Below are 25,470 nucleotides of genomic sequence, written 5' to 3'. Positions count from 1 at the left end.
CCTTAAAATGAATAATCAGTATTGGTTTCCTTTAGGATTGACTTGTTTGATCTCCTTGCAGTCCAAGGGATTCTCAAGAGTCTTCTCCAACACCACAGTTCAAAAGCATCAATTCTTCTGTGCTCAGCCTTCTTCATGGTCCAACTCTCACATCCCATACATGACTACTGGAAAAACCATAGCTTGAATAGACAGACCTTTGTCGGCGGCAAAGTAATGTCTCTGCTTTTGATTGTGCTGTCTAGGTTGGTCATAGCTTTTCTTCCAAGGAGCAAGTGTCTTTTAATTTTATGGCTGCAGTCATCATCTGCAGTGATTTTGGAACCCAAGAAAATAAAATCTGTCACTGTTTCCAGTGTTTCCCCATCTACTTGCCATGAAGTGATGGGACCAGATGCCATGATCTTAGTTTTTTGAATGTTGAGTTTTAAGCCAAGTTTTTCACTCTCCTCTTTTATTTTCATCAAGAGGTTCTTTAGAGAACCCCATGAACCCCATGAACAGTATGAAAATTCAGACAAAAATTAGTGTAAATAAATAATTTTTTTTTATAAAACCAAAAAGCCTTACCTCTTGTCGCAAAGGTTCAGTTTTCCTAACTAATTACAGACCTGATAAAGATAATATGAAGCATAGGAAATTATTTTGCTAAGACACAGAATCTTTAGTTTCTAGATAGATTACACAAAAGGTAAAGTAAAACCTTTTATAACATTAAGAACAGATCAGTAATCTAAGAAACTTTTTAACACGGGGGACGGGGAACCTCCAATTTGTATCAGTTTATTACTGAGCTCATTTTTTAAACTCTTATAAATAAATCTATTTAAGTTTAGCTAAATTTCACCTTTCAACATGAAATTTATAAACAAGCAACTTTCTATATTCATTTAGACTTTGTATTAGTCCTTTTTCTGATTTTGGAGTAATCAGTAATTTTACTTTACAAAGTTACTGTATAAAATTACTCCCTTTCTTTCCATAACAGAAACACAACCTATATTCCTGCCTATTCTTCCCAGATAGCTCAGTTGGTAAAGAATCCACCTGTGATGGGGAGACCCCAGTTCAATTCCTGGGTCAGAAAGATCCCCTGGAGAAGGGATAGGCTACCCACTCCAGTATTTTGGGGCTTCCCTGGTGGCTCCATTGGTAAAGATTCCGCCTGCAGGGCAGGTGACCTGAGTTTGATTCCTTGGTCAGGAAGATCCCCTGGAGAAGGAAGCAGCTACCCACTCCAGTTTTCTGGCCTGGAGAATTCCATGGACAGAGGAGCCTGGCAGGCCACCACCAGTGGGGTCTCAAAGAATTGGACACAACTGATAGACTTTCACTTTCATATAGAAATACATCCCATTTCTCATACCTTGTATACAAAGTTGTTTTCTTTCATTTTTGTTTCTAGTGTTTATTTTTATATATTGATTATTAAATTTAACTTTTATTAACATTTATTTTCCAGTGGAAACTCAGAAGCATGCAGTTGTTGAACTATCTGTCATATAGCAGCATCCTATAGTAGATTAGCAAATTCATGAATACATAATTACAAAACATATTTTTAGAGACATTTTTTTTACAGTACAACTTTTTCTCACAGTTTCATTGAGAAATAATTGACATGCAGCACTGTGTAAGTTTGAAATATATTGCATAATGACTTGACTGACATATACAGTAAGTTCAGTGAACATCTGTCATCTTATATAGATACAAAATAGAACAGAGAAAAAAGATTTTTCTCATGATGAGAACTCTTAGGAATTATTCTCATAACAACTTTTATATGTGACATACAGTGTTAATTGTATTTGCTGTGTTGTGCATTCCATCCCTAGCACCTATTTGTACTATAACTATAAGTCCTATAACTTAAAGATTAATGCCTTCATCCAATTCCCCCTGCTTCTGGTAATTACAAATCTGATATCTTTCTATAAATTTGTTTTTTGTTTTAAAAGTATAATTGTCCTGCTGCTGCTGCTGCTAAGTCACTTCAGTCGTGTCTGACTCTGTGCGACCCCATAGATGGCAGCCCACCAGGCTCCTCCGTCCCTGGGATTCTCCAGGCAAGAACACTGGAGTGGGTTGCCATTTCCTTCTCCAAGGCGTGAAAGTGGAAAGTGAAAGTGAAGTCACTCAGTCGTATCCGACTCTTAGCGACCCCATGAGCTGCAGCCCACCAGGCTCCTCCATTCATGGGATTTTCCAGGCAGAAGTACTGGAGTGGGGTGCCATTGCCTTCTCCATAATTGTCCTACAACACTATATTAGTTCCTGTTACACAAAATAGTGACTCAGTATTTCTACACATTTCAAAGTAATAACTGCAATAAATCTAGTTATAATATCTCACCATATAAAGATATTTTATAGTTATTGATTATATTCTATACACTGTGTATTTCATACCCATGACTCATTTATTTTTCAACCAGAAGTTTGTACCTCTTAATCCCCCTCATCTATTTTTTCCTCACCTCATCCCCTCCCCTCTGGCAGCCATCTATTTGTTCTCTAAATCTATAGCTATATCTGTTTTGTTATGTTCAGTTTTGTTTTTTAGATTTCACATATAAGTGAAATTACATAGTATTTGTCTTTGTCTGACTTATCTTACTTAACCATCATGCCTTCTAGGCCCATTCATATTGTCGAAAATGGCTATATTTCATTCTTTTTAATGGCTGAGTAATATTCCATTTTGCAATATATATCACATTTTTATCCATTCAGCTCTTGGTGGGTGCTTAGGTTGCATCCATATCTTTATTATAAGTAATGCTGCATTGAACGTAGTGTAGTATTTATCTTTTTAAATTAGTTTTTGTTTTCTAAAGATAAATACTTAGGAGTGGAATTGCTGGATCATATGGTGGTTCTATTTTGAGGAATCTCCGTACTGTTTTCTATAGTGGCTGCACCAATTTACATTCTCACCAGCAGTGCACATGGCTTCCCTTTTCTTCACATCCTTATCAGCACTTGTTACTTCTTTTTTTGATAATGTCCATTCTAACAGGTGTGAGTTGATATCTCGTGGTTTTGATTCATATTTCCTTGATGATGAGTGAAATGATCATCTCTTCAGGTGCCTCTTGGCCATCTGTGAGTCTTCTTTGGAAATGTATCTATTCCAGTCCTCTGCTCATTTTTTAAGTTGTTTGTTTTTTAATGTTGAGATGTATGAATTCTTTGTATATTTTGGATATTAAACCCTTATCAGAAATATTATTTGCAAATATCTTTAAATTCACTAGGTGGCCTTTTGTTTTGTTGATAATTTCCTTCACTCTGCAAAACCTTTTTAGTTTAATTTAGTCTCATTTGTTTATGTTTGCTTTTGTTTCCCTTGCCTGAGGAGAAATAACCCTACAAGTATTGGTAGGACCAATGTCAGAGAGCTTAACTACCTATGTTTTATTCTAGGATTTTTAATGGTTTCAGGCCTTTTGTTGAAGTCTTTAACCCAGTTTGAGTTTATTTTTATATATGGTATGAGAAAATGTTCTACTTTTATTTCTTTAAATGTAACTGTTCAATTTTCCCAGCAATGCTTATTGAAGAGACAGTCTTTTCCTCATTGTATATTCTTGACCCTGTGTCATAGTTTAACTGACCAAAATGTGTATTTCTGGACTTTCTGTTCTGCTTCATTTAACCTAATGTGTCTGTTTTTGTGCCAGTACAATACTGTTTTGATTTCTGTAGCTTTGTAGTACAGTGTGAAATCAGGAAGCATGATACTTCCATCTGTGTCCTTCTTACTCAAGATTGTTTTGGCTGTTGAGGGGTCTTTTGTGTTTCCATACAGATTATCAGATTATTTTTTCTAGTTCTCTGAAAAATGCCAGTGGTGTTTTGATAGGAATTGCATAGAATCTGTAGATGGCCTTGAGTAGTATGATCATTGCAACAATATTAATTCTTTCAGTTCATGAACACAGTGTATCTTTTCATCTATTTGTATCATCCTCAATTTCTTTCATCAGTGCTTTATAGTTTTCTAAGTACAGATCTTTTACCTCCTTAGTTATATTTATTCCTAGGTATTTTATTCTTTTTGATGTAGTTGAACATGGGAGTGTTTTTTTTTTAATTCCTCTGTCTGATAGTTCATTGTTAATATACAGAAATGCAACAGATTTCTGTACATTGTATCTTGCAAGTTTACTGAATTCACTGATCAAATATGGTTTTTTAGATTGGTGGCTTTGGGATTTTCTATGTGTAGTATCATGTCATCTGCAAACAGTGATGGTTTTAATTCTTCCTTTCTTATATCGATTCCTTTTATTTCTTTTTCTTTTCTGACTGCTGTGGCTCAGACTTACAATACTACGTTGAATAGACTTGGTAAGAGTGGTATCCTTGTCTTGTTCCTTATCTTAAAAGAAATGCCTTCAACTTTTCACTGTTGAATATGATGTTAGATGTGGGCTTGTCATATATGGCCTTTATTATGTTATGGTACATTACTTCTATACCAACTTTGTTGAGAGTTTTTACCATAACTAGATGTTAAATTTTGTCAAAAGTTTTTCTACATTTATTGAGACGATATTTTTCTACAATATGTTAATGTGGTATAACACATTGATTTCTTTGTGGATATTGAACTATTCAAGGATGAGACTGATTCATCCCATCCCTGATGACTCTTTTAATGTACTATTGAATTCAGCTTGCTAATAGTTTGATGAAGATTTTCACATTTATGTTCATCAGTGATGTTGGCCTGTAATTTTCTTTTTTGTGATATTTTTGTCTGGTTTGGGTATCAGATTGATGATATTCACTCACAGAATGAGTTTGGAAGTGTTCCTTGGTCTGCAATTTTTTTGGATTTATTTGGAACAGGTGTTAACTTTTTTCCTAAATTTTTGGTAGAATTCACTTATAAAGCCATCTGGTCCTGAAGTTTTGTTTGTTGGGAGATTTTTAAATTACTGATTCAGTTTAATTCAAATTCATAACTGGCCTGTTCATATTTTCTATAGTGTAATTTTTTTAATCTGCAAGAGGCGTGCTTATTACTCAATCTCAGTAGGGACTTCTCCAGTTGTCCAGTGGTTAAGAATCTGCCTCCCAATTCAGGGGACTCGAGTTCAATCCCTGGTTGGAAAACTAAGATTCCACATGCTGCAGGGCAATTAATCCTGCACGCCACAACTATTGAGCCCGCACACCACAACTAGAGAGAAGCCCTCACACTGCAATGAAGAGCCGTTGTGCCACAAGCAAGATCCCAAGTATTGCAACTAAGATCCAACATAACTAAAAATAATAATAATAAATATTTTTTAAAAATAAACAATTGTAAAAATTAAAAAGCCAAAAGTAGGTAAAAATTAATGTTTCAGTATATTATCATATTTAGAAGCAGTCTAGAAAAGCTATGATAGGTAATGAATATCCATCATTTAATTTAACTTAGTATAAACTTTTATCTTACATCTATTTAATCTACTTGTTTTTAATAAATATGCTTGGCCTTAAACATTAAACAGCTAATAATCATCTTATATTGTTTTTCTTGCTGACAAATTTTGTAGCATAGAAATAGCACAAACTTCTTTGACTATTAAACCTGGGTAGAAATGGTTGTGTATTTACATTATATTTAATATTGACAACCCTGAGGACAAACCTGTTTTATTAAACTGACACATTTAAGTTGGCTTTTATTTAGAAAAGTTTATTCCAGATAATACAAACTTGAAAAACATGTGGGTCAGTCTCTATAATTTATGTAAATGCTTATTTTCCTTTAAGTAGATTAAATAGAGCTCTTTAAAAATTTTCACATAACATACATGAATTTGTGTATACATGTATCTATATGCATAAATAGACACAGAGATCATATAACTTTCATTTTAAAAATTTAGCCATGCGTCAGGTACAATAATATAAAGCTTAAAAAAAAATAAAATAGCTGAATCCAAATTGTTTCTGACAGATGGAATAAATTAAGGTTACCTGCTTATGGCCAGAGTTTGTTTTACCAAAATTTTTCTGTCTGTGTGCTATAAGAATTCTTTTAGGGAAGATATTTTTGGTGTCATTTTGTCTTTTAGAAGTTTTTGCCTACCATTGTCTCTGAGAAGTTTGGGATATTCTTTTTTTAAGGGTGTCACTAAGGTGGACTATCATATCTAAATTAAAGATTCCCCAAAGTGGCTACTGCAAATCCAGTTATCCTTCATAAAGTTCACCCATTTTTTCAAAAAGTCTCAAGATCTTGGCCTGTGATTTGGAGCAGGTAGAACCCATCTTCACCGTAGATTCTCTAGGACATCTTAACTCTGAGGGGTCCTGTTTTGAACAGCTGTTATGAAACCAGGGGATTACTCCTCCCAACCCCCTACTTTTTGAATAGAGTTGGGTACTTACCAAAAAGTTTCAGTAACAGTTCTTAGTAAAATTGGAGAGCTCAACACAAAAGGGAGTGATGCTTGGATCCAAGAAAGATTTACCATGAAACTCCATGGTCAGTGAGAAAATAGTCAGCACAATGAACTCTATTAGTACTGGCACTTGTTTACTCACCAGGCTCTTGACTAATCGGGGTTGTCTATAGGTCCCACTTCTGACACCAAAAACTGTCAAAAGGAAATAAAGAGAGATTTGCTTGTTATGAATATTTTTTTGAATGAGGAAGAAGCTACTCATGAACAGAGACTTCAAACTGAAAGTGGTTAGACGTTCAGAGTTATGTAGTTAAAGGATGATTTATAAAGTGAGAATGAGGAAGTCATTTAACATTTACAATGATGGTCTATTACAGTGGAAGTTTACGGATGACAGGAATTTGGTTAAAAATGTTTATCTTATACTATTTTGGAAGATGATTTAAGTTTTGCCTATTGTTATCAGAAGCATATATAAGAAATAGTCTAAGTTAACTTTTGCTTAAGTTCATGAAATAATCTGGAGTTTCACTTATATAGCCTAACTGGTTTTGTTTTCTTGGAGGATTTTGAAGCTTAATTTCCATTTTATTTTAACACTAGCAAGTAATATATCGGAGAAGGCGATGGCACCCCACTCCAGTACGCTTGCCTGGAAAATCCCATGGATGGAGGAGCCTGGTAGGCTGCAGTCCTTAGGGTCGCAAAGAGTCAGACACGACTGAGTGGCTTCACTTTCCCTTTTCACTTTCATGCATTGGAGAAGGAAATGGCAACCTACTCCAGTGTTCTTGCCTGGAGAATCCCAGGGAAGGGGGAGCCTGGTGGGCTGCCATATGGGGTTGCACAGAGTCGGACATGACTGAAGCGACTTAGCAGGAGCAGCAGCAGCAGAGAGACAGAATATGGCACCCTGTCTCTATGTGTCCTCACATGTAGAAGGGCTTGAGATTTCTCTGGAGCGTCTGATAGTTCCCTGGGCTATAGAACGTGGCGGGGATAGAGACGTGACTGCTAATGGGTATAAAATTATTTTTAGTGTATTGAAAATCTTCTGGAATTAGATACTGATGATGGATGCACAACTCTGTAGATTCACTAAAAACCACTGTTATGTCAGTTATATCTTAATAAAGCAGTTACTCCCCAAATGATCCTTTTTTGCTAAGCATTTAACTTTTAGAATAAATGACATAAATTTCTGTTAATGGTAGAGCATCTGATTTCAACATCATAACAGAGTTGAAGAGAATGAGAGCTGAGAGTGTCTAAACTTGTCACCCTTCTTATTCCTTCAGTTCAGTTCAGTTCAGTCGCTCAGTCGTGTCCGACTCTTTGCGACCCCATGAATCGCAGCATGCCAGGCCTCCCTGTCCATCACCAACTCCTGGAGTTCACTCAAACTCACGTCTATCAAGTCAGTGATGCCATCCAGCCATCTCATCCTCTGTTGTCCCCTTCTCCTCCTGCCCCCAATCCCTCCCAGCATCAGTCTTTTCCAATAAGTCTTATTACTTGCAGTCTATTAAATATGAATCACTTAAAAAATGAGAGTAATATCCATGGAGATGTGCTACCCGGATCACCCTTCAAGGAAGGACTTTCTACCCACCTTCAGGATCTACCTCTGCTGACTCTGCAGTCACCTTACTTCAAGTCACACTCTTCCAGGAGCAGCCCACATCGATGGCAAGGATATAAAATCCCAGTCAAAACTAGAATTCCTGTTTAAAACCTAGGGTCTCATGCCTTTATTATGTACAAGTGTATTTTTTCCTCAGATGAAAAAATACCATTTAACTATGCTTTGGAATTTGTGAATATTCATAAGGCCCTATTATGGTCTAAATGTTTTTGTATCATATGTTGCAATCCTACCCCTAAAGGTGATGCCTTTAGTAACTGGAGCCTTTGGGAGGTGTTTAAATCATGAGGGTGGAGCTGTTACTGAAAAGTGTGGGGTCTGGCTGCTCACCGCCCAAAATCCAGTAAACAGGCCGGGTTGGTGGAAAGGAATGTTTGCTTTATTTCAGATGCCAGCAACTGGTAGGGAGGGTGAACATATGCCCAAAGGCCAACTCCCCATCCCAACAAGCAGAGAGTCGGGAGTGGGGGTTGCTACATGGAGAAACTGAAGTAATCTCTGACAGTCATCCTCAAATTGGTCATTAGTGGTCTGACCAGTGTCATCTTGGTTGTTTTCAGTTCAGTTCAGTCAGTCCAGTTGCTCAGTCACGTCTGACTCTTTGTGACCCCATGGACTGCAGCATGCCAGGCTTCTCTGTCGATCACCAACTCCCGAAGCTTGTTCAAATTCATGTCCATTGAGTTGGTGATGCCATCTAATCATCTCATCCTCTGTGGTCCCCTTCTCCTCCTGCCTTCAATCTTTCCCAGCATCAGGGTCTTATCCGGTGAGTCAATTCTTTACATCAGGTGGTCAAAGTACTGGAGTTTCAGCCTCAGCATCAGTCCTTCCAATGAATATTCAGGACTAGTTTCCTTTTGGATAAACTGGTTGGATCTCCTTATAGTCCAAGGGACTCTCAAGAGTCTTCTCCAATACCATAGTTCAAAAGCGTCAATTCTTTGGCACTCAGCTTTCTTTATGGTCCAATTCTCACATCCATACATGACTCCTGAAAAAACCATAGCTTTGACTATATGGACCTTAGTTGGCAAAGTAATATCTCTGTTTTTTAATATGTTGTCTAGGTTTGTCATCAGAGAAGGCAATGGCACCCCACTCCAGTACTCTTGCCTGGAAAATCCCATGGACCGAGGAGCCTGGTAGGCTGCAGTCCATGGGGTCGCTAAGAGTCGGACACAACTGAGCGACTTCACTTTCACTTTTCACTTTCATGCATTGGAGAAGGAAATGGCACCCCACTCCAGTGTTCTTGCCTGGAGAATCCCAGGGACGGGGGAGCCTGGTGGGCTGCCGTCTATGGGGTTGCACAGAGTCGGACACGACTGAAGCGACTTAGCAGCAGCAGCAGCAGGTTTGTCATAGCTTTTCTTCCAGGGAGCAAGCGTCTTTTAATTGGTTTTAATTGGTTGTTTTAGGTACAGTTAATCTTCAGTTCCAAAATCCATTTGTTACCATTTCTTTGAGGCCAGTTCTAGGAATTGTGACAGCTCATGTCATGGGTACAGTCTGGTCACTATGTAGTTAACTTATTCACCCCCATGTTTTAATATCTATAAGACAGTTCACAGGATATGGCTCAGAATATTATCTGTAGCCCTTGAGAAAGAACTAAAAGTCCTTGACTATGCTTAATGCCTACATTATTATTTGGTCTCTTTTGACTGTTTTTCTTTGTTTTCCACATTTCTCACTTCTCTGATTAAACTTTCTCTTTGACTATAGTTTTCCACAGACAAAAGGCAGACAGGACATGGGGTAGGGATAAGGACAATAGGGTCCTGCTCCATTTCAAAAATCTTACAAATTGGATTAGTGTCTTTACAAAGAAGCTCCAGAGAAATCCCTAGCCCCTTCTACCATAAGAGGACACATAGAGAAGGTGCCAGCTGTGGATCAGGAAGAGAGCCCTAACTCAACCATGCTGGCACTTTGATCTTAGACTTCTAGCATCCAGAACTGTGAAAATTAAAGTTCTTTTGTTTAGCAAATCTATCCAATCTATGGCATTTTGTTATTGCAATTCAACCAGACAAAGACAGTGTCCTTAAAGAGGAGGAAAACTCAGACTTTCACCATGAGGTTTGCTTTCACAACACAAAGAACACAGGATTCTCACGCAAAACTACTTCTGCCAAAGAAGTGTTAACAGTCAAAATTTACAAAGTACCTAAAGAACAAAATAGCATGAGAGAGACTCAACAGAAAATAGGACAATTGACACTTTATTAACTTTGGACAGTAGAATAACTTGAAAGATATTTTAAAACAAATATATTGGAAATGTTCAAAAACAAAGGAACAGTTATTCTTAACAGATGAATATAGATAAAATAACAGATAAATTTTAAAAAATTAAAAGCCCTAAGAAAGAAAAATGTAGTCATTGAAATAACCACCTAAATTCCCTTGTATCTTTCGTAAGAGGTGATAGACTGGACTTTGACCACATCCTGTGTGTTGAAATTAACACCTACTGGTTCCCTTCCCCCACTCCACACTTTTTCACAGTTAGCTGAATCTGAGGCCCAGCCTCAAAACGACCTTACTTTTGAGGTCGTTACTGCAGGTCGACCTTATCCTGCTACTTGGAGTACTACTGATATGTCAGGGGACATTCAACTTTAAGGAATCCAACATGTTGTTTTCTTCCTTTGTGTGCTGTTTCTCAAGGGCCCTCTGTTCCTTATGAGTTCCTGGAAAACAGGAATGAACAGAGCTGCACACAGTTCTTAGGTCTGAGGTCATGAGGCAGAGCACATACATGGATTCCCTTCAGTGACCTTTTACTTTAATGTAAACTATTCAGTCATGTCCCTGTTACTCAGATATGGATTGTCTTTTGGCCCTGTGACGATTGTTATTCACCTGGTTCTGTTTTTACTCAACTTTATTTTTGCTGCCTAAAGCTTCCTTGTATGGGGATATATAAGCACACTCTGCCACAAATAAAGCACCCTTGTTTCACTCGAGACTTGGGTCCCCTGCGTCCCTCTTTTCGTCGTCTCCAGTCCCCAGGTCCCAGTCTATAAAGACCACGACATTGATAGTTGTTCACTCACTAAGTCATATATCCAACTCTTTGTGACCCTATGGTCTGTAGCACACCAGGCTCCTCTGTCCTCCACTGTCTCCGACAGTTTGCTCAGTTTCATGTCCATTGAGTCAGTGATGCTATCTAACTACCTCATCCTCTGCCACCCCTTTCTCCTTTGCTTTCAATATTTCCTTGGATCAGGGTCTTTTCCAATGAGTTGGCTATTGATAGTAGCTTTAATTAAGTGCTTTAAGAGACAAATTGAACAGGTTAGGTTTTAGCCTCTGTTGGTCAAATTAAAGTAGCTGATAAGAGTGGCATACTTCCATGAATATTTGAATTAAGCCAAGAACTTATTGGGGTGGATTGTTGGAAGAGGCAATACCATGGACCTGCACATTCTTGCTGGGTATACCAAGAATGCAGGGCCTTGATTACCTAGGCCATTTCTCAAGGTTGCATTTGTAGTAAACAGCCTTGAGAGATGAAGTATTTTTCTCCTTCCAAAAAGAGCAGTCTTGCTTCTGGTTGCTATAAAAATGGTGAACCCCCTCAAGCTCAGTGTTTCTGTCTTGTACAACCCACTACATGAGTAAACATCTATCTGGACCGACCTTCCTACATTATACTGTAGGACCTGGGACATGGATAACCAACACAAACATGAAGCTCCAGCTACTACTCTTTTTCTTTTTTTTAATTTATTTATTTTTGACTGAGCTGGGTCTTTGTTGCTGCCCATGGGCTAGTAGCAGCGACCAGGGGCTACTCTGCTCATTGCTGTGGCTTCTCTTGTTACAGAGCACAGGCTCTAGGATGCACAGGCTCGTGGTTGTGAAGTATGGGGTTAAGTTGCTCAGCAGCATGTCAGTTCTTAATTCCTGGACCAGGGTTCGAACCCCAGTCCCCTGCATTGGCAGGCAGATTCTTAACCACTGGACCACCAGGGAAGATCCCTGGCTACTGCTCTTATCCTGAGTAATAAAGTCATTTTTCACTGACCCAGCATTCTTCTGCCAGCATTCATAAAATGATAATAAAGCTAACTCATAAACTGGTAAGTAGGATCAACTCTCAGATTCTGCGCGACTCTTGACAGTTACAAAAATCTATTACAAGAGAGTTTTTAAGTAAAAAATGAAAGGTAAGGGACTTCCCTGTGGTCCAGTGGTTAAGACTCCACGTTCTCACTGCAAGCAGCATGGCTTCCATCCCTGGTCAAGGAACTAAGATCCCACATGATGCAACTAAGACCCAGCACAGCCAAATAAATAACTATTTTTTTAAAAATACAAGTATTGCAAACTAAGAATTCTACAGATTTAGTAGAAAGAATAAGAACATAGAAGAATTAAAAGATACTAATCAATGAATAATCACATACACAGTGGCTCAGATGGTAAAGAACCTGTCTGCAATGCTAGAGGCCTGGGTTCAATCCATGGATTGGGAAGATCCCTTGGAGAAGGAAATGTATTCTTGCCTGAAAAATCCCATGGACATAAGAGTCTGGTAGGCTACGGTCCATGGGGTTGCAAAGTGTTGGACATGACTGAGAGATTAACACTAACACACATAATATATTTATATGCACATACATGTACATACACAGAGAGAGATATTTAGACACACATATATAAAACACAGAAAGAGAACATTACAACTCTCAGATAGAAAATATACATTTTCTGAATATTTATAGAGCACATACAAAATTAGTTATGTATTTGACCACAAAAATAGCTCATAGATTTAAGTAAAAAGCAAAATAGATAGAAGATATGAATAGATTATTTTGAGGAAAGACTAGATAGCCAGCAACTTTATGAAAAGATTTTAAATTTACTAGAAATTAGAGAAATAAGAATTAAATTAGTAATGAGATACTAGTTTTCACCCATGAGATCTGTCAACATTTAAGAGTAAGCAGATGGTAAAAATCGTGCTCAGTGAAAAACCAAACAAATCTATGACAAATACCTCACGCATAAATTAGAAATACATCCATAGAACAATCATGTTAAAAGGATACATACAACAAAAGGATATACATTAGACATTAGAATGATTTCCTAGAGCTGGGGGATGAGATTGGGAAATGGACATAATGAAAATAAATGGAAAAATAAATAAAATGAACAATAACATCTGTTGCTTAGCGATGTAGAGGAAAGGGAACTCTCCAACACTTCCGATGGAAATATGAAGAAAATAATCTGACAACATATGTTATATCCTAGAAACAGTGGAATGCTCCTCAATAGGGGATGACTAAGTCATCCACACTATGAAATACAATATTTAGCCACTAAAGGAGAATTAAAACTATACTTGATGCTTTAAAGAATTATTATTAAATGAAAGAGCTTGTAGAAAAGTGAGTATACACTGATGCCATTCTAAGAAACAGTGATCTCTCCCCACCCCCACCCTAACTTGTAAAAGTATGTGTGAGAACATAGATACATGTGTGAGTGAATGTGTGTGTGTGTATAAGCACAGGAAAAATAAGAATATACAAGGAATAGCATGAGGAACTAAACTAATGGAAGGGGGAAAGATAGGAGAAAGAAAGGCAGAGGCAACCAAAAGAAGAAAAGAGAAAGAAAAAGACTGCACTAAAAAAAATTCAAGTGTGTATATGTGAAAGTATTTGTAGGCAGAAACTAAGAAAGATTTGTATTTATTTAACATACAAGTATCTCAGATAGTTGGGATTTCAGGCCACATATCAATATGAAATATGTTGGTTGTATGGGTCTTGGTTGTTGCCTGCCTTGATAACTCTGTAATATATAATACTGGCACTAAGTTTATTATCTCTGTGATTTGTACTATTTGTGGAATCTTTGTGGTTACAGTTCTTTCTTGGTTCTTATACCTGTACAATTTTTAAGAAAAATAGTGAAAGCGAGTTTGTTGGATTAACACATAAAATTTGTCAATTAATAGGCCCTAGTTTAATGTTTACTTAGGAATGTATGTGACTAAAAGCTTGGTAGTAACTGTATGTCTTAGGAATTGGAGAGACTGACTTAAGAAAAATTCTTTGTCATTCAGAATGCATTTTAGTAAGTGATGGATGCTGAGAAAAAGTTGTAGAGGAAAAGGGCAACTTGTTCATAACTGAGGCTTTTGAATCTTACCAAGCTTAAGTTGTAAATATTCATATAAAATGTGCACCCATTTTTTCTTTCTTACTTATGAAAGAACTAAGTGCTAACAAATGCATTAAACAAATGTTAGAAGTCAATACCTGTATAGTGTAATTTACTGTATTGTATTTGTATTTCAGATGCCTTTGGTGCTTCATGAAGAATATTTCTAGATATATCACAGACATTAAGCCTTTGCCACCCAACATAAAAGATAGACTCATCAAAATTATGAGCGTGCAGGGGCAGATAACAGATTCAAACATAAGTGAGGTAAGAAAATATACAACTGTAAAGCAAGCTTATTATATTTTACTGGTCAGCTATGGTTTCAGATTTTTGGAACAATGTTTTATATTAGGATGAGTAATTTTAGAATATACTAAAGTTATTTTTTTCTCCAGATAACCATAATGTCCTGTGTAATAGCTTCTAAAATAATCTCCCATTGACTTCCCTGGGGGTCCAGAGGTTAAGACTCAACGCTTCCGATGCAGGGGGTGCAGATTTCATTCCTGGTTGGGGAACTAAGATCCCACATGCTGAGCAGCCAAAAAACAAATAAAATAAAAATTAAAAATCTTCTCCCACTGTTCCTTCAGTTATTCCCCTTGTCTTCATGGTACCAACATCCATGAACTGCATATTTTCAAGAAATGTTAAACTTTTGGGTTAAGTATACCTTAGTAAATCTAGAAAAAATTAAAATGCAGAGTGAAAAAACAAATGGCAAAAAAAAAAAAGACCCACAAGAAGAAATATGAATGTTACATTGTGACTCTAGGACACAAACCACACCTACGTGTAACAGTACAGTGTATAGTACACTTGGATATTTTCTATTTTATTCTAGTGTGTCTTATTTCAATTAAAAAATGTTGTTCATAGCCTACTAGATTGATTTTATCCATTCAAGGATAACAATCAGTTAAAAATCATTCTTCTAAACTCTTTTCATTCTTCTTCTGGCTACCTCACTCCATCTAACTTATACTTACTCCCTTTCCCTATATATATGTTAGTTGCTCAGTCGTGTCTGACTCTTTGCGACCCCATGGACTGTAGCCCACTAGACTCCTCTGTCCGTGGGATTCTCCAGGCAAGAATACTGAGTGGGTTGCCATGCCCTTCTCCAGGCGATCTTTCATATCCAGGAATTGAACCCAGGTCTCCCACATTATAGGCAGATTCTTTACCAACTGAGCTTCCCAGGAAGCCCTTTCCCTAATTAAGCTAAAATTAACAATTCTGTAAGGGAGAATGTATAGTAAAGCTTCTGGCCTGAATAAAAATACCAGCTTTGCCACTCTTTCTGACACTGAACCTCAGTTCTCTTAATTGTAAAATGGGTTTGCAACTATCATCACTCACTGCCTACAGAGATTAAAGACTTGTACCTGCTGAACAAAGAGGCACATAGTTAGAATCTCTCATGATAGTCAGAAACTACTGGAAGAGGATAAGCACCCCACTACCTTGGTTCTGCTTCCATATCTAATGGGTTCTTATTCTGTACCAGCTGTCTCAGTAGAGCTCTGTGTCCCAGCAAGACTTTGGGGACACTATAAGCTGCACCCTCAGTTGGAATTAGACTTGGTTTTTTCTACTTTTTGTATCTGTCTTCACACAAATGCATTTCTGTATTCTTTGCTATAGCCATTTCTCTGTTATGGCCATCAAAACACTAAATATGGAATAAATATTTATGTTTATAGGAAATTTTAATTTTTCAAAATAATGTATGTATTATAGATTTTACATCCTGAAGTCCAAACTCTAGATCTACGAAGCTGTGATATTTCAGATACTGCTCTCCTGCACCTATGTAACTGCAGAAAACTGAAGAAATTAAATTTAAATTCCTCAAAAGAAAACAGAATTTCCATAACTTCAAAAGGTATGTTTATTAACACTGAATGAATTGGTAGAAACTATTCACCATAGTTTTGAAGCAGAGAAGGGGGAAGATATATTAAAAGATAGTATGAAGATGTCAGTCAGTCAGTTCAGTCGCTCAGTTGTGTCCAGCTCTTTGCTACCCCATGGACTACAGCACGCCAGGCTTCTCTGTCCATCACCAACTCCCAGAGCTTGCTCAAACTCATGTCCATTGAGTTGGTGATGCTATCCAACCATCTCATCCTCTGTCATCCCCTTCTCTTCCCGCCTTCAATCTTTCCCAGCATCAGGGTCTTTTCCAATGAGTCAGTTCTAAGAACCCCATGAACAGTATGAAGGTGTCAAAGAAATAGAAACTATATTTATCAATAAAAATATTCAAAATAAGCTAGAGAATCCTAATTAGAATTCTTGCTTATAATCAGTGCTGAAAGTTAGGAAATACATTGTCACTATTTAAATTTTAAACATATTTAAAATAAACATGGCTAGATAAATATTTTAAATATTTTGCCTAGTATAGTGAAACAAGAAATGACCAGTTCATAACTTTGTTAAGACTTTTTTGTTGTAATATTACAACAGAAAGTTAAATCATAAGCAAATATTTACTAGGTTCTCTCCTATCAGCCTGTATAACACATAGTTTTGTAGCCAGAACTGCCCCATTTTGAGCTGCACAAAACTTGAAACATTTATTTTCCACTCCTGCTGACCTAAGCATGCCTCAAAACTGTTTTAGACAATGACTAATTGACTAAGAAAGAACTAATCTTGCTTGCTTAATTCCAGATACCAACTTCAAGGACATTGGCAGGGAAGCTGAAACAATTTAGACTATAAACCAGTCACATAGCAAAATCACCAAGTTCTCTGAAAGATATAAAGGTCTAACACACACTCCTAAGTTGTTTTCACAGGAAGCAGACCAGATGAAAACTGCTGACTGCAAGCATGTAACTCCCAGACCAGTTGAAACCAGAAGACTGGTGATGTTTGAAACTTTACCTTGATGCCAACCAATCTGAGAACTGTGTATGAACTGCTTGTGTACCTTGCAGCCCCCTCCCTCACATAAGCTTTAGAAGCTTTATCTCCCAACTGGCAACTTGGAGATGCTCTTGAGGATGTCAGTCTACCATCTCCCCAGTTTGCCCCCTTCCTGACTAAAGCAACTTGAAGTTTTCCACCAACACTTGTCTCTTGAGATTTGACCTTCTGAGTGGCAGGAAGCTGAAACTGGGTTTGGTACTGACCTTGTCCAGTTACAGTGTTTTATAACCAGGCAGACTGCATGTATCAGTGTGACTGTTACATGAATTAATGGATTTTTACCATTTTTTAAAAATATAAAATTTTTACTCTTTTCAATATAAGAAAGAGGGAGTTATTTGGCTACCTAGGTTTCTGGAAAATTTTGTAGGTAGTTGGCTCTATTTTACAATTAGCTTGGTTAGCAAGTTAGGATATTCATAATACTGCAAGGAAGCATAAGTTTTAAAATGTTTACACAAATACTGACTCTCTAAAAAGAACTTTCATGCTGAACACTAATGAATAAAGTAAGAGTTCTTTCTTAAGACATAGTAAACAATAAAAATGACCTACACACGAATTTACCATCTTCCATTTTGTGTATTTTGCCCGTAAAGGTGTCTTTTAACAGTGCTATAATGTTTGTCCATGGCTGAAGGGCCCAGGATTCCTTCAGTACTCTTTTTATTTATATGGCACATCATCACATACCTGTCACCAAAGTGCTTTTACATCAGTTTAATTGGATTTAAGGGCCTCTCTTTTCTTGACCCTCGGTAAAATTTAAGATTCGTCCAGGCTAACAGAGAAGGAGCATGGTGGTAGGAAAGGGTAGAATCAAAGAGGGAGGGGAAAACACAGAAACATGGGTATGATTTCTAAGGATAAGCATGAAAGCTATTACTTAAGACATTTGTGGCATTTAACTTTTGATTTTTTTTTCAGAGTCTACAAGAAAATTAACTTTATTACTTTAAAACTTTTAACAAAAAGGAGAATCATTACTATTTAATTACCTAATTTGGTTCTGAATGATATTTGGTCATTTCTTAAAAGCAAATCTAATCATAAAAAGGCATGTCATTAATTGCAGCTATTCTGAAGACTATACTACAGATTGTATAGAGAATTCTTGAAACATTCTAAAAGAGTTTTAAATAATGACAGCATCACTAGAAAAATAGTATATTCCCCATATGAACTGCTTTGGAAAAGGCTAATTGGATGTATCAGTACTGGTGATTACTAAAATAAAAATCAGTCACATTTCTCATAGATAAACATCTATAGCTCATTGATATGGAATTATATCTTCCCTCAGGAATAAAAGCTGTGGCTTCATCTTGTTCTTACCTGCATGAAGCTTCTTTGAAAAGATGCTGCAATCTCACTGATGAAGGAGTCCTTGCTCTTGCACTCAATTGCCGGCTGTTAAAGATCATTGATTTAGGAGGCTGCTTAGGTATTACTGATGTGTCCTTGCAGGCATTAGGAGAAAACTGCGCATTTTTGCAGTGTGTTGATTTTTCAGCTACTCAGGTAAATGAAATAAAACTTGAAATGTAGAGACTGTATGTATTTATTTGCCCAGTATATTTCCATAACTCATCAGAACACAATTTTTTTGTTGTTGCTGAAATTATTGACTTCATATTTTGATAGTTAAATAATTGCAATATAATTTGGCACCCTCCCCTCAATTGTTTTAAGTAAGGGTGGAAGGTATGTGGTGGCTAAAACACATGTTTGCTAAATGGGAGGAAATAAAACAATATCTAAATAATAATTTTTAGAAAAATATGCTTCCATCATCTCCATTTATGTGCTGTGTTCTTTTTCCCTTTGCTTAGGTATCTGACCATGGTGTGGTTGCGCTTGTTAGTGGACCTTGTGCCAAGAAATTAGAGGTAATTTAAAAATATCTATAAAGATGATGATAATTGAATTTATATTATCCTCAGAAATTCTTTATTAAACCTAGAAGACAACCAGTGCCTTATTCTCAGTTAGGTATTTCCAAGGACTTTTTTCCCTTCCGCCTCTTTATTCCAGAGTGAAAAAAAACTGGTAAAGTTAGGAGATGAAGTATGCTCTATAAAAAACCCATTTTACTTCCAATAAATATTCTTATTTTCCAGAGGTTTTAACTTCTAATACATTTAAGGATAGTCTTATTATGGATAAAGATAATGAAAATTTATCAATGTAAAATGACATCCTTTAGAATTTTCATGTCTGACTGATATTTTTACCAGGACTACTTATGCTCTTGCCAGTGTATTTTTCTTGACATCATATTTATTCTCTCTTGATCATCTTTTTCTAAATCTATGAAGGTATCCAGAATATACCACTGTGGCATAAAGATTATTTTGCACTGAAGATGTCTAAGAAACAACAGAGGTTAAAAAAAAAAGACTTCGTCTGAACCGCCTCCCATCCCCACTCTTTGCCTAAAAGCAGACACTTCGAAAATAATTAAAATGCCTCAAATTCTTTTTAAGAAAGATTTTCAGATGAGAAACTGCATTAAACAGGCATTGTCACAAGATTATCATAACTCCCATCTATTTTCCTAAAGGTCCATTTTGCCTTCCCTAAAAGTCATTTGTATGACTGTTAAGTATCCTTTCTCCCCCTCCTCTTCCCCTGTTAAGATGATATATAAACTAAATTCTAGCCATTTCTTTGAACCACGACCTTTGTGAGCTTGTGAATAAATTTTGCCTTTCCTCTTGTTAATCTTATTGTCAGTTTAATTTAAAGGCTTCCAAAGACAAATATAAGCGGATAGAGAAAAGGTTTTTCCTCCCCCAGAAGCCACATTGTGCAGCTGTTTAAAAAGATCTTAAATTAGTGTTCCTGCTTTGTATTCAATGATAGATGTGGCAGCTATAACCTGTTTCTAAATATTAAGAAGTCTTTTGTCCCAAGATTTTGATTTTTTTTCCTTTCCCAGTTTACAGTGTTTTAGTTTGTTTTTACTCTTAATTAAAAGCTGTGCTTTTCAACAAAAGTGAAGTGAAGTCGCTCAGTCGTGTCCGACTCTTTGCTACCCTGTGGAGTATAGCCCACCAGGCTCCTCTGTCCATGGGATTTTCTAGGCAAGAATATTGGAGTGGGTTGCCATTTCCTTCTCCAGGGGATCTTCCCAACCCAGGGATCAAACCCAGGTCTCCCGCATTGCAGGCAGATGCTTTAACCTCTGAGCCACCAGGGAAGCCCTTTTCAACAAAAAGTCACATCAAATCCTTTTTGGAAGTAAGCAGCCTATAAATGAATTATACATGTTAGTAACCACTATTAGAATGGTGGTGCCATGTTTTTGCCAAAATATTTCTGCTTGATTTATTGCCCAAAGAATTTTTTTTGTGATGTTTATATATCTTCATCCTGCTTATATGTATATATATATATATATATGTGTGTATATATAAAAATAGCATATATATTTTAATGAATCTTTTCATTAAGAAATTTTTTTTTTTTTTTTAATGAAGTTCCAAATTCCAAATTGCATTCTAACTGTAGGGGCAATAAACTGCCAAGACTTTTACTGTTTTAAATAGAAACATTTGTTGAGTATTTAATATACTATCCTCCATGCTAATTATCCTCATTAGATTATTTTATTTTTACAACATTATCCTATAATCACCATCAATTTTATCAAAGCTCTCAAACATTTAACCTAGTTTATCACATCCTAATAAAACCACCAGGAAATTAGTTGTTGTGCAGTGGTAGGGAATATACCTACATATTTACTTCAGCTTTATAAAATAAAGAGTACCTAGGCAGACTGAGGAAAAAATCCAATAACCAGTGCATTGGTCATTGTAATGTTATTGAATTTGTCATTTTTTCAGTTTTCCAAAGCTTATTTCTGTAAGTATCAAAATATTTTAATGAAAATCTTTCTAAAATTTGTTAGAACTTAATTCCTTCCTTAAACAAAGGAACATATTTTAACATTTGACTCATTGCATCTTTGTGACCACAATTTCTGACAAATTGAAATGCAAACATCTTCATTTTTTTTAACTGATTCTTCTCTTTTGGGTAATATATATACCTACATTTTTCAGATACCCCATTTTTAACCTGTTGCTTTTAATTTGTTCAGTTCCTGGAAATTAGGGGCTTCCCTCATAGCTCAGTTGGTAAAGAATCCACCTGCAATGTAGGAGACCTAGATTCAATTCCTGGATCAGGAAGATCCGCTGGAGAAGCGATAGGCTACCCACTCCAGTATTCTTGGGCTTCTCTTGTGGCTCAGCTGGTTAAGAATCCACCTGCAATGCGGGAGACCTGGGTTCGATCCCTGGGTTAGGAAGATCCCTTGGAGAAGGAAAAGGTTACCCACTCCAGCATTCTGGCCTGGAGAATTCCATAGACCGCATAGTCCGTGGGGTCTCAAAGAGTTGAACACAACTGAGTGACTTTCACTTTCATTTTCTGGCAAGTTAAATATCAAGGTTGCTAAATAGTTTATAATTTGAAAATAAATTTGATTAAAAGTCTAAGAACCTCTCTTAAAGATTGCCATTTAGTAAAAACATATGTTACAGCATTTATGGGCTTCCCTGGTGGCTCAGATGGTAAAGAATCTGCCTGCAATGTGGGAGACCTGGGTTTGATCCCTGGGTTGGGAAGATCCCCTGGCGAAGGAAACGGCTACCCAGTCCAGTATTCTTTCCTGGAGAATTCCACGGACAGAGGAACCTGGCAGTCTACAGCCCATGGGGTCGCAAACAGTTGGACATGACTGAGCGCCTTTCACATACACACAGCATTAATTGAATGTCAGTATTGACTCTGAAATCTTTATTGGTCTGAGTTCTCAGTGAGAGCGGATCATTTTGTTCTTCACTCGGTCATCATTCTATACCTAGGTTTAACTACAGTTCCAGTCACACAGTAGTACCTCAATAAATGTTGTCATATTTTAAACTTTATATCACAGTCATTTTAATAGTTTTCCACAGTCTTCATGGTTAAAATTTAATTTGCTGTGAAAGAATTATTCATTTACTAAACAAATATTTATTGGGTATCTGCTAAGTTCTAGGCACTGTCATATCAGAGAACAAAATCTGTCCATGTTATGTATCACTTTTCCTGAATTGATTTTCTGATGTTGGTACTTCAGCTTATTTACAGCTTTTATCTATTGGAAATAATCATATGTTGGGACATATCACCTTTTCTTCTTTTACTGTAATTAAGTCCCTAAAACAACACAAGTGGATCAATTCTATGTCATTGCCTATTGTTGTTCTTCAGTCTCTTAAGTCATGTCCCACTCTTTGTGACCCCATACCATAGCACAGCAGGCTCCTCTGTCCTCCACCATCCCCTACAGTTTGTTCAAATTCATGTCCATTGGGTTGGTGATACTATCTAACCATCTTGTCCTCTGCTACCCCCTTCTCCTTTTGCCTTCAATCTTCCCCAGAACCAGAGTCTTTTGCAATGAGTCAACTCTTCATATCAGGTGGCCAAAGTATTGGAGCTTCAGCTTCAGCATTTGTCCTTCCAAAGAATATTCAGGGTTGATTTCCTCTAGGAAGGACTGGTTTGATCTTGCAGTTCAAGGGACTGTCATGAGTCTTCTCCAACACCACAGTTTGAAAGCATCAATTCTTCAGCACTCAGCCTTTGTTGTGAGGACAGAGAAGCCTGGGGTGCTACAGAATGGGGTTGAAAAGTGTTGGACACGACTTAGCGACTGAACAACAATAACATACAATGAGAACAACAGATGGAAGGAACAGTGTTCAGCTCAGGTTTCATTTAAAGTATATTAAGGCATTTAAAAAAAGAAAATATTCAATTCTGGCAAATACAGGTCCTAGCAAAAATTTCAAATTCACAACATAAACTTCATGGGAAACAACATAGCAATGTGAATTTGCTGCTGCTAAGTCGCTTCAGTCACGTCCAACTCTGTGCAACGGCATAGAGTTGCACATAGATGTAGGCTGCCATAAATGGCAGCCCACCAGGCTCCTCTGTCCCTGGGATTCTCCAGGCAAGAACACTGGAGTGGGTTGCCATTTCCTTCTCCAGCACATGAAAGTGAAAAGTGAAAGTGAAGTCACTCAGTCGTGTCCGACTCTTAGTGACCCCATGGACTGAAGCCTACCAGGCTCCTCTGTCCATGGGATTTTCCAGGCAAGAGTACTGGAGTGGGGTGCCATTGCCTTCTCCAAATGTGAATTTAGGACCTTTTAAAAAACTCTCACATCTGTACATGACTACTGGAAAAACCATAGCTTTGACTGTAAGAATCTTTGTCAGCAAAGTGAAGTCTCTGCTTTTTAATACACTATCTAGGTTTGTCATCACTTTCCTTCCAAGCAGCAAGCATCTTTTCATTACATGGGTGCAGTCACCATTCACAGTGATTTTGGAGCCCAAGAAAATATAACCTGTCACTTCTTCCACTTTTTGCCTCCTGTCACTGCCTCCACTTTTTGCCATTAAGTGATGGCACCAGACGCCATGATCTTGTGTTTTTTGAATGTTGAGTTTCAAGGCAGCTTTTTCACTCTCCTCTTTCACCTTCATCAAGAGGCTCTTCAGTTCCTCTTCATTTTCTGCCGTTAGAGTGGTATCATCTACATATCTGAGGTTGTTGATATTTCTCCAGCAGTCTTGTATTCCAGCTTGTGCTTCATCCAGCCTGGCACTTTGCATGATGTACTCTGCATATAAGTAAAATAAACAAGGTGACAAATATACAGCCTTGTTGTACTCCTTTCCTAATTTTGAACCAACCCATTATTCCATGTCCATTTCTAATTGTTGTTTCTGACCTGCATATAGGTTTCTCAGGAGACAGGTAAGGCGATCTGCTACTCTCATCTCTTTAATAATTTTCCACAGTTTGTTGTGATCCACACAGTCAAAGGCTTTAGCATAGTTGATGAGGCAGAAGCAGATGTTTTTTGGAACTCCCTTGCTTTCTCCATGATCCAAAGAATGTTGCCAATTTGATCTCTGGTTCCACTGCCTTTTCTAAACCCAGCCTGTACATCTAAAGTTTCTTTGTTCACATACTGCTGAAGCCTAGCTTGAAGAATTTTGAACACTACCTTGATAGTATGTGAAATGAGTGCAATTGTATGGTAGTTGGAATATTCTTTAGCATTGCCCTTCTGTGGGATTGAAATGAAAACTGAACTTTTCCAGGCCTGTGGTCACTACTGAGTTTTCCAAATTTGCTGGCATATTGAGTGCAGCACTTTCACAGCATCATCTTTTAGAATTTGAAATAACTCAGCTAGAATTCCATCACTTCAACTTGCTTTGTTCATAATATGCTTCCTAAGGCCCACTTGACTTCTCACTCCAGGATGTCCAACACTAGGTGAGTGACCACACCATCATTGTTATCTGGGTCATTAAGGCCTTTCTTGTATAGTTCTGTGTATTTTTGCACCTCTTCTTAATACCTTCTGCTTCTGTTAGGTCCTTACCATTTCTGTCCTTTATCATGCCCATCCTTGCATGAAATGTTCCCTTGATATCTCCCATTTTCTTGAAGAGATCTCTAGTCTTTCTCATTCTATTGTTTTCCTCTGTTTCTTTGCATTGTTCATTTAAGAAAGCTTTCTTATCTCTCTTTGCTATTCTCTGGAACTCTGCATCCAGTGCGTGTATCTTTCTTTCCCCTTTTCCCTTGCCTTTTGTTTCTCTTCTATCCTCAGCTATTTGTAAAGCTTCTTCAAATAACCACTTTGCCTTCTTGCATTTCTTTTTCTTTGGCATGGATTTTGGTCACTGCCTCCTGTACAATGTTATAAACCTCATTTAATAGTAATCTCATATAAATGTCCATAGTTCTTGAGGCACTCTATCAGATCTAATCTCTTGAATCTATTCATCACCTCTACTGTATAACCATAAGGGATTTTATTTAGGTCATACCTGAATGGCTTAGTGGATTTCTCTATTTCCTTCAATTTAAGCCTGAATTTTGCAAGAAGGAGCTCACGATATGAGCCACACTCAGCTCTGGCTCTAGGTATAGAGGTTCTCCATCCTCGGCTTAAAGAATATAATCAATCTAACTTTGGTATTGACCATCTGGTTATGTCCATGTGTAGACTCATCTCTTGTGTTTTTGGAAAAGGGTGTTTGCTATGACCAGTGTGTTCTCTTGACAAAACTCTGCTAACCTTTGCCCTGCTTTATTTGGTACACCAAGGCCAAACTTGCCTGTTATTCCTGGAATCTCTTGACTTATCTACTTTTGTATTCCAATCCCCAAGGATG

At 37.2% G+C, this 25,470-nt stretch overlaps 1 protein-coding gene across 4 annotated transcripts in view; it reads left to right on the top strand.

The window, feature by feature from the left end:
• Positions 1 to 25,470, top strand: part of AMN1 (antagonist of mitotic exit network 1 homolog) — a 67,902-nt gene that overhangs the window by 6,000 nt on the left and 36,432 nt on the right. For all 4 annotated transcript variants that reach the window (XM_070371307.1, XM_005898243.3, XM_070371305.1 and 1 more), the window contains 4 exons: positions 14,394 to 14,526; positions 16,006 to 16,150; positions 18,509 to 18,726; positions 19,038 to 19,094. In XM_070371307.1, the coding sequence (XP_070227408.1) occupies positions 14,410 to 14,526; positions 16,006 to 16,150; positions 18,509 to 18,726; positions 19,038 to 19,094 (537 nt within the window). In that variant the 5' untranslated portion in view covers positions 14,394 to 14,409. The remainder of the gene's footprint in view (positions 1 to 14,393; positions 14,527 to 16,005; positions 16,151 to 18,508; positions 18,727 to 19,037; positions 19,095 to 25,470) is intronic.

Source organism: Bos mutus, chromosome 5, assembly GCF_027580195.1.
Source record: "Bos mutus isolate GX-2022 chromosome 5, NWIPB_WYAK_1.1, whole genome shotgun sequence".
In the NCBI taxonomy this organism is placed as follows: domain Eukaryota; kingdom Metazoa; phylum Chordata; class Mammalia; order Artiodactyla; family Bovidae; genus Bos; species Bos mutus.
This window is presented reverse-complemented; position numbering and strand designations above follow the sequence as displayed.